This window comes from Pleurodeles waltl, chromosome 3_1, assembly GCF_031143425.1.
Source record: "Pleurodeles waltl isolate 20211129_DDA chromosome 3_1, aPleWal1.hap1.20221129, whole genome shotgun sequence".
Lineage (NCBI taxonomy): Eukaryota > Metazoa > Chordata > Amphibia > Caudata > Salamandridae > Pleurodeles > Pleurodeles waltl.
In genome coordinates, this window is record NC_090440.1 from 1,551,476,956 (window position 1) to 1,551,491,282 (window position 14,327).

At 47.6% G+C, this 14,327-nt stretch overlaps 1 protein-coding gene across 2 annotated transcripts in view; it reads left to right on the plus strand.

Annotated features, from left to right (window-relative positions):
• CCDC148 (coiled-coil domain containing 148) overlaps positions 1–14,327 on the plus strand; it is a 777,160-nt gene that overhangs the window by 160,052 nt on the left and 602,781 nt on the right. The window contains exon 5 of one of the 2 annotated variants that reach the window (XM_069225141.1): positions 10,630–10,751. In XM_069225141.1, the coding sequence (XP_069081242.1) occupies positions 10,630–10,751 (122 nt within the window). Of the gene's footprint in view, positions 1–10,629; positions 10,760–14,327 lie in introns of both variants that reach the window. The other variant, XM_069225142.1, reaches the window with a different exon arrangement.

Below are 14,327 nucleotides of genomic sequence, written 5' to 3' on the forward strand. Positions count from 1 at the left end.
CTCAGCATTACACATCTATTGAAGGATTCATTACTTACCGCTAATTCTTATTACTCCAAATACCCTGTTTCTAGCCCCAACACTTACTGTCATGAGGTGTTCCACCTCTAACCAGGCCCACTTACTCTAGCCAGAACCAATCAAATAAGGTTTTGGTTCAAAGACCCTCCCCCACTCCTAATCTCCACTCACCCTTCACCAAGCCTGGTGATAAAAGGGCATGGAGCCCAGGAAACATCCTGTACATCCCCAAGCCCAAGACCAAGGGGGACAGGTTAGGACCTAGGAAGGAACGGGGAGAGCAGGATGTAAGTATTGGTACGAGAAACAGGATATTCAGAGTGATGAGAATTACTCGTAAGTAATTAATCCATTACCTCCTCAGCCCTATTTCTTGTCCCAGTACTTACAACCATGAGGATATAATAAAGCAACTCAGAACAACATGATCCCCCCCAAAACAAATGCACAAACTCTGGATGCTGCAGAAAAAACTGTACTGCAAAACCAGAAGGCATAAGGCAGGAGATCAAGGCAAACACTGAGGAACAGCAGCCAAAACTTGAGACCCAAAGGACAAAAACTCCTTACCAGCCTGTTCAAAAGGGAAGCACCCTGAGCCTCCGCCCAGGAAGTCACCACACCCCTCGAGGACCACCCCTGAACACCACCTGGCGAACAGACATACTGAGAATCAGAAGCCAGGGAGACAAAGAGTGAATGCATCGCCTCAAAATTGGGCATAGCAGTTCCCAGGCCATGACTAAAGACACCAAAGGTGACCAGGAGGCCCACATAATGATGTAAAGCCCAGGCCCAGGCGTGAGAGAGAAAGATTGAAACCCATCCAAGGCGTAGAAGGTGATCTCCTCAGGAGTAACAGGCTCCGAACAGGCAGAGGAATCTCCCGGCATCAGTGAAAGGAGGAAACCACTTAGGGGAGAAAACCAGGACCCAAAGGAAGAACCAGTCGGTCAGAAAAAACCTGTAAAGATGGATGCTGGAACACCAAAAACCTCAATGCACCCAACCTCCATGCACAAGTGATGGGCAAGAAGACAGGAACCCAGATGAAGGCATTCAGGGACACCAAAAGGCGAGCAAAGCACCCGAATAGTCACCATTGGCCCTTCAATGGAGAAACAGCCAAGCCCATATTGGAAACCATACTGAAGGAATTAAAGGACTGAGGAGGATGGACAAGAGGCAGTATCCAAAGACCAACTAATGCACCATTGAACAAAGGAAGACCAATGATGAACGTAAACCATTCTGATGGACCACTTCCGAGAGAGCTGAATGGAAGCCACCACCTGCAAGGAAAAACCCTGCAACATCAACCCCCTCCAGCCAAGAGCCATACCTGCAGACCCAGCTTGTAGCAAGTGGCCAGGGGAAGAATGAGTGACTGAAGGGGACATGGGAGAATAGGGAGGAGCCACTCCGCCGCCGCCGCTACCAATCCCGACAGGGAAAACCAACTCAATTGTGGCCAAAAAGGGTATCACCAGAATGAAAGAGACGACCTCCTCCGAAGTGTGTCAAACAAGCAGGCGGAAGAGGGAACAGAGGAAAGGCAGATAGAAGCTTCCATGGCCAAGGCCGGGAGACAGCATCTGCCCCCAACTATCCGGCACTGGGGACCCAGAGAAAACCGGGGAAGGAGGGAAGTGGCCGCAGAAGCAAACAGGACAACATGAGGAGTGCCGAAATTGTGGCATATGTGGGTGAAAATACCTGGTTGTTAGTCAGACAGAAGCTGAGGAAAAAAGGAGAAAACCTGCAGAACATGTCTGCCAGAACCCAGTCCGTCCCCCAAATACACATTGTGGAGAGGGACAGATGTGGAGACACTGCACAACTCCCAACTGGAAATGCAAGAGAGGCCAGAGACTGAGACCCCATCCCAGACTGTCTGTCAACATAAGAATTGGCAACAGTGAGGTCTGTCTCCAACAGCACCACCTGAATGGCCAGGAAGGGAGAAAAATGCACCAGTGCCAGATAGAGCGCCATCAATTTCCCCCAACTTGAAGAGAGGTGGATCACTGGAAGAGACCATGGTCCCTGAAAAGAAAAAGGGAGCCAGAGCAGTCCCCCCACCTCTAGACTGCTGGCATTGTGGAAACCTCCCTGGGAGGGGTCAGAGCAAGAGGGAAGCCCCTGGGCAAATTGCTGGGATGGAGTCATCACTACAGTAAGAGCCAGACCCTTGGGATGACAGGCACTAGAAAAACCTGCTGAGGCAGACCTGGCACTCAATGCGAGAGCAGACGGCTAACCAATGGACCCAAGCGCAGCCGAGCCCAAGGGGCGACAAAAACGTATGATGCCAGAAAGTAAAATACAGCAAAAAAGGCAGACCAGAAAGCAGCAGGAGACAAAAAACAGTGGAACATCAAAGGCAACATGCAATGTGGCCTTGAAAACGTAACCAGACTCGAGCGGCCGCCACCTCAATCGTGCCTAGGGCCAGGGGAAATTCCCAGAACCATGCGCCCGGTCCAGAGGATGACTGACCTAGCACTCTGTGGACTGGACTGGCCCAGAGGAACTGCAGATCATGTGAAGGTGTACGGTGAGACGTCTCCCAAGGGACAAGCAGGCCAAACCTCACCAGTCTCGCACACCAGCACAATCTGAGAACGAAGCACAGACAGCATAGAATGATGGCGGGGCTAAGCCCCCAGGTAGTGATGAACATCTCCCCGAGACCCTGAAGATAAACCACCAGAGGTTCCAACACCTTGTTGAACACCCCAGGGGAGATGGCAAAATCAAAGGGAAGGACCCTGAACTGCCAGTGGATGCCATCCACACAAAAACGAAGAAACCGCTGACAGGACAGATCAATGGGAATGTGTAGATAAGCATCCCTCAAAGCCAAGGAGACAAGCCACTCGCCCGGACGAAGAAGTGGAATAAAGTGTCTATCTAGAATCGAGGCCTCTTCTCAGAAAGAGGGTCAAATGTTTTAGATTGAAAAAGGAGCCAGAATTATTAAGAGGTGACAAGCTGCCATTACCCATTCACTGTTCTTCACAGGTTCCCCTTACGGATGCCTGATGTGCCCAGTTGAGGTTACAACAGCAACAGAGCAGTGCAGTTAGGCACATGGAGCCCCACACATCTGCAAAAGCAACAGTATACTGATTCCATCAACGTCATAAATGAGGTTACCACACAATGGTGGACCACGCACCACGGCAGCAAACAGGAGAGTACAAGTCGAGACATGTACCGGCAAAGTGAACCTCCCGAGCACCTCACCACCATAGGACCCAAGATGACGAGGCCAGGTGATGACCCATCACCAGGACATGACACCCCAATTGTTGCCACCTTAATGCATGGCAGTCCACAGGGAGGACAAAGAGCAGCATGACTAAAACACACATGCAGACACATGGAAAGATCCGAAGCAGAAGAATAACCAGAAGAACAGTACACGTGCCACAGGCACAGCTGACTTAGAGAAACAAACTCCACATGGGTGAATGCACCACTGCAGCAAACGAAGACATGACGTCAGGCATTTGGGGCATGGGACAGTGTCCCGGGCAGGAAAGGAGTCACTGAAGTGGCGAAAGGCAAGTTGCTCATGTACCAGGCCACAGAAAACATGAAAAGCCCATCAACAAAGGACAGCGTGGACCCGTGAGAAGAGAGAAAAGAGGCCTTTTCCTGTTTACGGCAGATGCGACTCGAAGGAAACGGCGTTCATGAGAGGCGAAGAGGAAAAAGCATAGTGCATAGTGCGAGTACGGTACATGCTGCTAAATAGCCATGTAGAGCTGGGCACTAGCACTTGGAGTGAGTCTCAATCCCCATTGTCAAACAGGAGTAGCCTCCCTGACTGTCCCATGTAGCCCTTGCAATCATAACACAGCTGAGACATGGCCCCAGCACCTGCAGGATGGAACTCACATAGAAGGTCATCGAAGTACAAACAAAAAGTGGAATGAACAATCAATACACAAGCATGTTTGTAAATCCTGGAAAGATGACAGCCGAGTAGGTTGAGCACAGAATTGAAGCTGGGACCCGTAGCTTTCGGGTGAGCTGTGACCATAGAAGTAGCAAAATGAACTAACAGCATCTGTCTCTTAGCTCCCATCAACCTACTGAGGGAATGTGAAACGACCACCGACTCATGGAAATATAACCAAAAAAGTGGAGGGAAATGGAAAATACCCTCACAACAACAAAAGAAGATCTTTTCAAAACACCAAAGGGGCCAGACGGTGAAAAGAGACAGCCGGTAGAACAGCCAGCAACAGCAGCACTGACTTCCTGCCACATGAGGGAGCCAGAGCTCAACCAGCCTGGCTCCATAGAGAATGGCGCCAGAGGAATCGACTGCAACAACCAGGACGCAAAACCAATCCTGGGCTGCCTGAAATCTGTGCTGCATCTTGCTGCATCCAAGGGCGGAAAGAAACTGCCGCCGGACAAGACAGCGTCATCCAGATACCTTGTGTGCGTCAGACCAGGTGCACAGTGGGGAAAACAGGCGTCCCGAGTAACACGGGAGCAACTCGCAAGCAGGGGCACCGAAAAAAAAAGCTCCAGGGAAGCGACTGCACAGCACCAGCTCTGCACCGTCAAGATACAGCGAACACATGCTGACCAGGGGGCATACAAAGCAGGGAAGCCCACTGGTTGGTAAATCCCAAGGCATGGCAAAAAAACAACCCCAAACCAGGAAGGCCCAGCCAACCCAAGAAACATGGGGAGACAGCCAGGGAGAGTACCCCCAACCCTGGGCACAGTGCCAAGCACAGCATCCCATCAGGGTGGCAAGTACATGTAAGCCATACAACCATCCTCAAGAGGCCCAGCCTCCCAGGGCTTACCTTGACAGGAAAGCTCAAAAGCACAAATTGTGGGAACTTGAAAAGAAAAAAAATTGAATGTTTCTTGGGCTCCATGCTCGTTTATCACCAGGGTTGGTGAAGGGTATTTGGAGATTAGGAGGGATGGGGAAGGGTCTTTGCACCGAAACCTTTTTTGATTGGTTCTGGCCTGAGTAGAGGTGGAACACCTCATGATAGTAAGTAGTGGGACGATAAATAGGGTTGAGGAGGTAATGAGCTATTTAAGTCACAAAGGCCCTCATTTCAACATTGGCAGTATTGACTGCCTACCGCCACGGCGACGGCCACCAACATACCGCCGCCATGGCTACCAGCCATCTACCGGTATCCTGACCGTGACGGTGTTCCGCCAGAATGCTGGCGGAACACCACCGACGGCCATGGCGGCGGACGGCGGTAAGGCGGCGCTGCTGACAGCAGCACTGTCACACCAGCAAAACACCGCCAACCGTATCATGACTAATGATACGGCCTGGTGGTGTTTTGCTGGCCGACGCTGCTGCTGACAGTAGCGCCGCGGACCGTCTCCAGCCAGAGGACCCCCTGCAAGCAAGTAAGTTGGGTTCTCTGACCGGAGAGGGGGGTGGGGGTTGTTGTGTGTATGTGGGGGGTGTTGTGTATATGTGGGGGGTGTTGCGTGTACATATTGGTATGCGTGCATGCAGGTGTGAGCCGCGTATGATGCATTTGTGAATGAGTGAGTGTCAGTGTTGTGTGTTGTGAATGCATGTGTGTGACAAGGTATGTTGGTGTGTGTTGCGGTGTGTGGGTATGTATGTGTGCATGCATGGGTGGTGGTGGGTATGCGTGTGTGCATGTGTGTGTATATGGGTGTGCATGTGGGTGTGTATGTGCGGGGGAGCACCTGTGGACCGAAGTCTCCAGCCCAGTGGCCGTTACCACCCTGGCGGTCGGTGTTTTAAATTGGCGGATTTGGATGGCAGTAGCCGCCATTGTCCAAATCCCAGTTTTTTTACCGCCGGCCTGTTGGCGGTATTACCACCGCTTTAACACCAACTGCCAGGGTTGTAATGAGGGCCTAAATCTTTTGCCTGATCAGAAATACATTGGGATTTACAGTGTTTAGTTTAAAGAAAGTGATTGGGGGAATCAACACGTTTGCAATTCTTTACAATTCAGAAGTGCCATCCTTGTACGTTTGGAAAGTTCAAAGATCACTAACTCTTTTGATTAGATTTCTGCAAAACTATGATGTTGGGTATTACAGAGAAGGAGAACAAGGCGCCATATCATGGTGAGCTATGCCGGTGATCTGTGTTTTCCTGCTCGCCATCTGTCAATGCCCCTCAATTTGTGGAGCTACTGCAAAACCATTTTACGCATGTGCACTGTCCTGCTGTATTTTTACTCTCCCCTTTTCCCGAAAGCACTGCAAGACTCCCTTACACACTCCCGAAATATTCAAGGGCTTAAGTTTAATCACCCTCCCCTCGAGTGTTTGAAGGACGTGTATGCCTCCCTTCTGAGTTTCAGCGAATACACAGAAATACAGACACTTCCGGGAAGCATTGACCAAAAGTGTGAAGGGATGGATGGCTTGCATGGTTAGAACGGCAGCTCAGAGCCAAGCATTTGTTTTTTTTTGTCTATTGTTTAAACATATAGGGGGTGATTCTGACCCCGGCGGTCTTAGACCGCCGGGGCCAGGGTCGGCGGGAGCACCGCCGACAGGCCGGCGGTGCCCCGCAGGGCATTCTGACCGCGGCGGTAAAGCCGCGGTCAGACCGGCAACACTGGCGGTCTCCCGCCAGTGTACCGCTGCCCTATTGAATCCTCCAAGGCCGAGGGGATTCCGACCCCCCCTACCGCCATCCAGTTCCCAGCGGTCCGCCCGCCGGGAACCGGATGGCGGTAGGGGGGGTCGCGGGGCCCCTGGGGGCCCCTGCAGTGCCCATGCCACTGGCATGGGCACTGCAGGGGCCCCCGTAAGAGGGCCCCTACAAGTATTTCACTGTCTGCTTGGCAGACAGTGAAATACGCGACGGGTGCAACAGCACCCGTCGCACCTTCCCACTCCGCCGGCTCGATTACGAGCCGGCATCCTTGTGGGAAGGGAGTTTTTCCCTGGGCTGGCGGGCGGTCTTTTGGCGACCGCCCGCCAGCCCAGGGAAAAACTTAGAATACCCTCCGCGGTCTTTCGACCGCGGAGCGGTATTTCGGAGGGGGAAGTCTGGCGGGCGGCCTCCGCCGCCCGCCAGACTTAGAATGACCCCCTTAATTTGGAATTTCTCTGACTAAACTCATGCTGTTTCCGAAAATTCAAATTATATGTGTGAACGTTAGACGCTACAGACACTAAAACACAGGTGCTTGCCTCTGCACTGAGCAAGTGCACTGGATCATGATATGGCCCCAAGAGGGTTGAGATGTAGTTAACATTGCCATAGTTGTGGTACTACTCTGCATACCAAACCAGCATCACATCCATATAATCCATGGTGGACAAAACTGGTAGATGTAGTGTTGCAAAAGGCGTATAATGACGCTTACTACAGTAAACTTACCTTTTATTCCTTGAAAACCGAGATGATTTCTCATAGATTCTGCGTTTTATGGACTCTGTACATATACAAAAAAAGGAATTATTTAAACATGTTCCTTCTTAACACAATAAAAATTGTGCATATGGTAGTGGTGATGTTTTCGTTTTTATGGTACATGATTAAAGGAAAGAAATAAACTGGATGGAAGAGTGTTTAAAGTGGTTGGGAATAGAACCTGTCACTTCAGCATGCACACATATGCCATCAGCTGGGTGCATACCTCACTGAGCACCATTTTCATCACTGTAGGACTTTTGAGGATTAGGACATTGTTAGACCTGCTATCTTTGGCATGGTATCCCCTGTCTTTTTGCCTCTGTTTGCTGTATTTGTGATTGTGTGCTGGATTTAGTTTTTGCTGGTTTTCTGTACTCTGGGCACTTTACCACTGTTGACCAGTGCTAAAGTGCAAGTGCTCCCTGTGTAAATTATGATTATTATTGGTTATCCCTGATTGACATATTTGATTAGTAAGCCCCTAGTAAAGTGCACTGTGTGTGTCCAGGGCCTGTACATCAAATGCTACTAGTGGGCCTGCAACACTGATTGTGCCACCCACGAGTAGCCCTATAAACATTTCTCAGACATGCCACTGCAGTGTCTCTGTGTGCAGTTTTAAACTGCCAATTCGACCTGGCAATTGTACCCACTTGCCAGGCCCAAACCATTCCTTTTACTACATGTGAGACACCCCTAACGTAGGGCCTATATGGCCCCATGGGCAGGGTGCAGTGTATTTAAAAGGTAGGACATGTACTGGTGTGTTTTACATGTCCTTATAGTGAAATACTGCCAAATTCAGTTTTCACTATTGCAAGGCCTAACATGGGGATTGCCTTTAAATATTTTTAAGTGATGTCGAAGCTAAGAATGATACTTGCTCCTCCCCCAGAACAAGGTGCTACTCTAACATATACACCACTGTTAATGCTTATCACATTTCTGACTTGCATATCAATCCACAAACATACTCACCCCCCCCCCAAACCTCTAAGCTACCTCCATCGGGTATTCCCCAGCCCCTCCCTATTTTCAGAACACCCCACACCACAATATATGCAGTTCTATGTGCATGTTGTTTCCATTCTGACTGTTTAACTGTTTATGCAGTGTTTATTATCAATCCAAACGATTGCTGAGGCGATTACAATCAGTGAATTATTGGCTGAGCAGAGCTCCAAAATATGTACTTCTAAGCTGCATGTAGCGGCATATCAGCTGTTGCTGAGATGTTTGTAGCAGCTATCTTCAATTTAAAAAAAAACTAATGAACACATGTTTAATAAAACATATATATCTGTTAAGTGTAGTTTCCCATTGGGAGCATAAAGCGATGTGGAGTTTGGGGTCTCTGAACTCCTAATTTAAAAAATCTATCTTTTGGTTACGTTTGTTTTCAGATTGTCAGTTTGAAAATGCCACTTTTGAGAAAATTGTCATTTTCTTGCTTAAGCATTCGGTGCCTGTGCTTGGCTGCTGAATCCACTTCTGGATCAGACTGATAATTGGGCTGTTTGTGGATTCTGAATTCACTCTAGGCAGTAACACAAAGGGAGCAGAGGTGTGTTCTGCATATCCTGATGAATCTTCCTGGGTTAGAGTTGGACGGAGCAGCTGACACCCTCACTTGAAAGGGCTGTGCCTGACCTCACGCAATACAGTCTCCAAACCCTTAGAGTGTAGCTGGGGCAGGGCAAAGAAGAGGCAGTGTCTTGTGCACTACAAATAATTTCCTTTGACGTTTTCCTGCTTCAAAGGCAGAAATTAATATCATAATGGACTGCTGACTCCACAACCTGAGAAAACATTTGGATCAAGAGGAACCTCTGCCAAGGTGTCGAGCTGAAGAGCTGTGAGGAGGTATACTGCCCCTTTGCTGTGTGTGCTTTACTGGGTTGGCCTGCAGTTGCTGCTTCTGCATTAGAGAGGACAAATACTAGACTTTGTTGTGTATCCTGCTTGAGAAGATTCTCCAGGGGCTTGGACTGAGCTTGCCTCCTGTTAAGAAGTCTCATGGACCTCAAATACTTCACCTGCCAGCACCTGGGCTCTCTTGCTGGGACCCCTGACTTGCCAAGTGGTGCCACATCCAGTCCCTGCGCCCTTTGAAGAGGAAGATGGCAGAATCTGAGTGAAAATCCACGCATCAGAGCAGAGCGGCAGAAAAATAGACACAGTGCCTGCACCACAGCTGAAAAACCGACGCAGCACCAGTGAAATCGATGCATCACCAGCTCAGCACGGTTTAATCACTGCCGTGCATCTGTATTTTCTACGCATCATCCCTGGCGTCAAAATCTTCAACATCACCGCACAGACCCGAGTCTGGAAATCGATGCATCCCTTCCCTGCAAGGAAAGAATTGACGTATTATTGCCCGGCGGAGAATCGACGCACGGCCTCACTTGCGAGTAAGGAATCAATGCATTGCTTGCTTTTATGACGCACGCTCACCCCTGCAGCTTTATTTTTGATGCATTCCAGGTACTTTGTGCTAAAACAATGCAACCATTGATTCTTGTGGGTTAAATCTTTTACTTTAAAATTTGATATCTTTACTTGTGTATTTTGGATTTTGGTCTTGTTTGATTTAGATAAATATTGGCTATTTTTCTAAACTGGTGTGGAGTCCTTTCGTGGTGCGTTCACTGTTTTACTGTATGTGTTTGTGCAAATACTTTACACATTGCCTCTGAGATAAACCTGACTGCTTGTGCCAAGCTACTAAGGGTGTGAGCAGGGGATATCTGAGCTGTGTATCTCCCTTACCCTGACTTGAGTGAGGGTCCCTACTTGGACAGGGTGTAAACTGACTGGCAACTAGAGACCCCATTACTAACAGACATTAATGTAAGATTTTGTGCAGAATAATTTAAGTGAATAATTCTTCTGCCCTCAGCTGGAGTGAAATCTCCTGCTGTGAGTCTAGGATGGGGTCCTGGTGCATGCTGTGGATGCTAGTTTGTATTGCTTCTTTCTACACCACATCAACGTGGATGTGTTCCTTTCCTATTTGCCATATCAATAAGGTTGTTTAGTAATAATACTTCGGTAAAATAATGATCAAACCAAGTTAGACTTGTACCTACTGAATGGAATCTTCATGGTGAAAAAATTGTAATTTATATTGTAATAATGCACTTTTTATGAAAACATGCAGTATAATTTCTCCTTTGAATGCAAAATAGATGGCTTGGTGGTTCATATGAGGAATGGCTTGCACAGCCGGAAGTATAGACCTGTTGACTATCTACAGCTACGCACAGTAACTGAAGCAAAGAAGCAGGCCTCTGCGGATATACAGTTAAAGGTAGTGATGTGGATATTTTGTCTTGTTGATCAGACTGCATATTTTTTATTGAATGTCATATGTGCTGTAATGGTGATTATCTACAATGTAAGTATAGCACAAGTATATTTAAAAAAAAATCTTTTTGAATATGGAGCTGTCCGAATAAATCAATGCTATATTTACTTCTTCTCCTTAAAATGTTCACTTGTCCCCACAGCTCTTTCAGTTTGGCAAGGGTATAGTTTGACAGAGCGGCAAAACAAAAGTTGAGGGTTCCCCCCCTGCAAAGTATGAGGAGGGGCCCCCCTCCAAACTCACTTGGGAGTTTTTAAGCCAGGTTAATGAGCTGGGGGGTCCCCTTGGAGCTCAGGAGCCCCCCGCACTGCGGGGGCCTTTGTTATGCCACTGGTTTGACTGTCTAAAGAAGTGAACATGGTAAAGCAGGCTTCTCCAATGAGTAGCTCGTTAGCTACTGGTAGCTCTCCATCTACCTGTAAGTAGCTCTCTGGTGTACAGCCCAGGCTACTATTAGAGAGGCGTTTGCTTGGCTGATTTAACATATGTGTACCAAAATTGAAAAATTAGTATTAAAGATTAAAATGTGTGTGCTTTCAGAACTCATGAGCTGTTCTTTGGAGAAAAATGGTTGAATTTGCAACATCTATTTAAAGCTGATATTTGAGTGATAAATGATTTAGGGGGTCATTCTGACCGCCGGGGCCAGGGTCGGCGGGAGCACCGCCGACAGGCCGGTGGTGCCCCGCAGGGCATTCTGACCGCAGTGGTTCGGCCGCGGACAGAAGAGGCAAACCGGCGGTCTCCCGCCGGTTTACCGCTGCCCTTAGAATCCCCCATGGGGGATTCTGACAGCCCCTACCGCCATCCTGTTCCTGGCGGTTCGCCCGCCAGGAACAGGATGGCGGTAGGGGGTGCCGCGGGGCCCCTGGGGGCCCCGAAAAGTATTTCAGTGTCTGCTAAGCAGACACTGAAATACGCGACGGGTGCAACTGCACCCGTCGCACTCCTGCAACTACGCCGGCTCAATTCTGAGCCGGAGTCCTCGTTGCAGGGGCATTTCCTCTGGGCCGGAGGGCGCTCTTTTGGAGAGCGCCCGCCGGCCCAGAGGAAATGTCTGAATGGCCGCCGCGGTCTTTTGACCGCGGTGCGGTCATTCAGCGGCGGTACCCTGGCGGACGGCCTCCGCCGTCCGCCAGGGTCAGAATGAGGCCCTTAGTGTTGTGTATTAACTAAGTAAAGGTATTCCAATTTGATAAAGACTATTTCTTTACATTGAAGATGGCAACCCTGCCTGATTTTCCTGAGGTGATGACCTCTGACAAACTTGTATAGGGTGGCCACTAATTCAGTCTTATCTGATATGGTCACTAGTACAACACTAACAGCACTAGTAGTTGTAGGTTATTTTCATTGAAAATAAGTAGCTCTTATCACAGGAAACGTTGCAGACCAGGTTGGAGCAGGGGCATAGGAGTGACAATTATACTAACCAGATATTGACATTTGGCCTGCCTGTTCACCCCAAAAGAGCCCCAAACTGCTGTCCTAATTTACGTTCACTACTGTTGCTTTATCACAAGTTGTATATAGACATTATCACTGTTTTTTTATGACAACCAAGTGTGGTAGATAAAGGACACTTAGCAAGGGAATTCTCTTGGCTTTATGCAGCCTTTGACTGACTGGATCATGGTAAACATCTTATTATTGTGGTGTTTGTGGTTTTGAAGAAGGTGCTGAGATGATGTTGATAACGTTTAAGATGTTGCTTGTTACTTTTTCCCCCCTCCCGCTGTTTTATCCCTGCTACTATTCAGTATTCACCTAATACCACTTCTGGCTTTGCTTTTGATCTAGTCCAGAGCCTTTCATGCTTCATTAACGCAGATGACACTCTGGGGCATCTGCGTGTCATCAGGAAAGTGTGGCAGTCCTCTGCTGTGTCTCAGGATCTTAAACTGCAGGGTTCTAGCTGAAAATAAAAACTGCTTTATTTTCATGCCTTGTAATATCCTATGAATAACATGAAAACACCATATAATGCCTTCCCATTCTTTTAATTCTTTTCAATTCTGTTTTGAAAATATTGTTGTATATATTGCAATTAATATTTCTTAAAAATGGTGACATGTTCCTCCTTTTCCCCTCTTCAAAATATAGGTACCTTCTTTTATTTGCAACATTTATATGGCACTTACAATCACATGTGGGGCTCTGAAGCACTTGCCTACATGGGCAGCATGTTTCTGTGTGTAGGGTGCGTGGTTGGAATAGTGTTGTGCTTGTTTTGAGAGAGAGGCTAGCAAATAATGGTTTTCAGTAAACTGGAAGCTTTGAATAGCTCTGCAGGTCCCGTTACAGAATTTCTTATGATCATAGTCCACTTAGCTAATTACTAGGTCACTCATTCCGAGATATTTTCTGGTGCTGAGTAGGCATAGGTTGGAAGCAGAAATGGTGGACGGATCTACTGGGATGGACTTTATTAAAATAATCATTTATCCTATTGTATTTGTGAGATGTTAAAAAGTAGTAGTAGTAAGTAGCGTATTGGGACTTGCAGTGGTGGACTACAGTCTTCCATTAGCCAGTGGCATGCGAAGAATCTCTTCAATATTCCAGACCTGTTCATATGATGATGAGTGGTTTAACTGCTGTGGACTGGTACAGTAGTGTGTGATGGACATGACCGATGGCAGTTTTATCTTGTGTGAGTGTGTCAAGCAAAAAAATAATAATGTCTATGCAGCCTGTATGAACCACAGTCAACTACCTGATCACTTAGTGTTATGGTATTAGTATTGATGTGGGTCACACAGGTTACATATTGAATTCCATTGTAATTTCATGTGTATAGCTCTTACTACTCCTGACGAGGTATTGAAGCAGTTAATGTTGGACAACACGCTGTGCTGGACCACAAGATTAGTGTTTTGTTCTAGTGATTATTGTTGGTTATTGTGATTAGTCCTGTGCTGTTTAGGAAGCTATCCCATCCACGTGCTCCAGGTTCTTTGTAGTGGATTAAATTAATAGTATTAGGTGTGATTATTTCCTGGGATGGGGCCATTTTAGTTATAGCTCCATGCACATAATTTTAGCACACTAGGCCTGCCGCTGTGCACTTTTACCTAGATATATTTTATTCAGCTTCGTTTATTATTTTAACAATAGCCACATTTGTGGTCTTGTTTTATTTCTCTCTATCTAGCTGTTCTTTGCTTAGGCCAGCACTGTGTTCTTAAACAAGCACTCTGTACTTCTCTCAAGGCTACAGTAAGATAGGTTGCTGGTGAACGTGGTAACGTTTTGTCTCTGGTATTCATAGAAACATACATATACTTACGTAGGGACATTTTCTCAGAACATCAGCTGTTTTATTATAAAAACACTTCGCTGTCCCATACACGTTAGAGGGAGATTCCAGCCAAATGTCCATGACTGTATGCTGATTGCTGAACGCTTCGCTACAGCTGCTTATGCAGACTTCACGCCTTTGCTCAGGAATGGGGGATGATGTCTTCCCAGGGGAACCTGAAGGGCAGAACTAGAGCTTAACATGCTGTGCTCTACTAA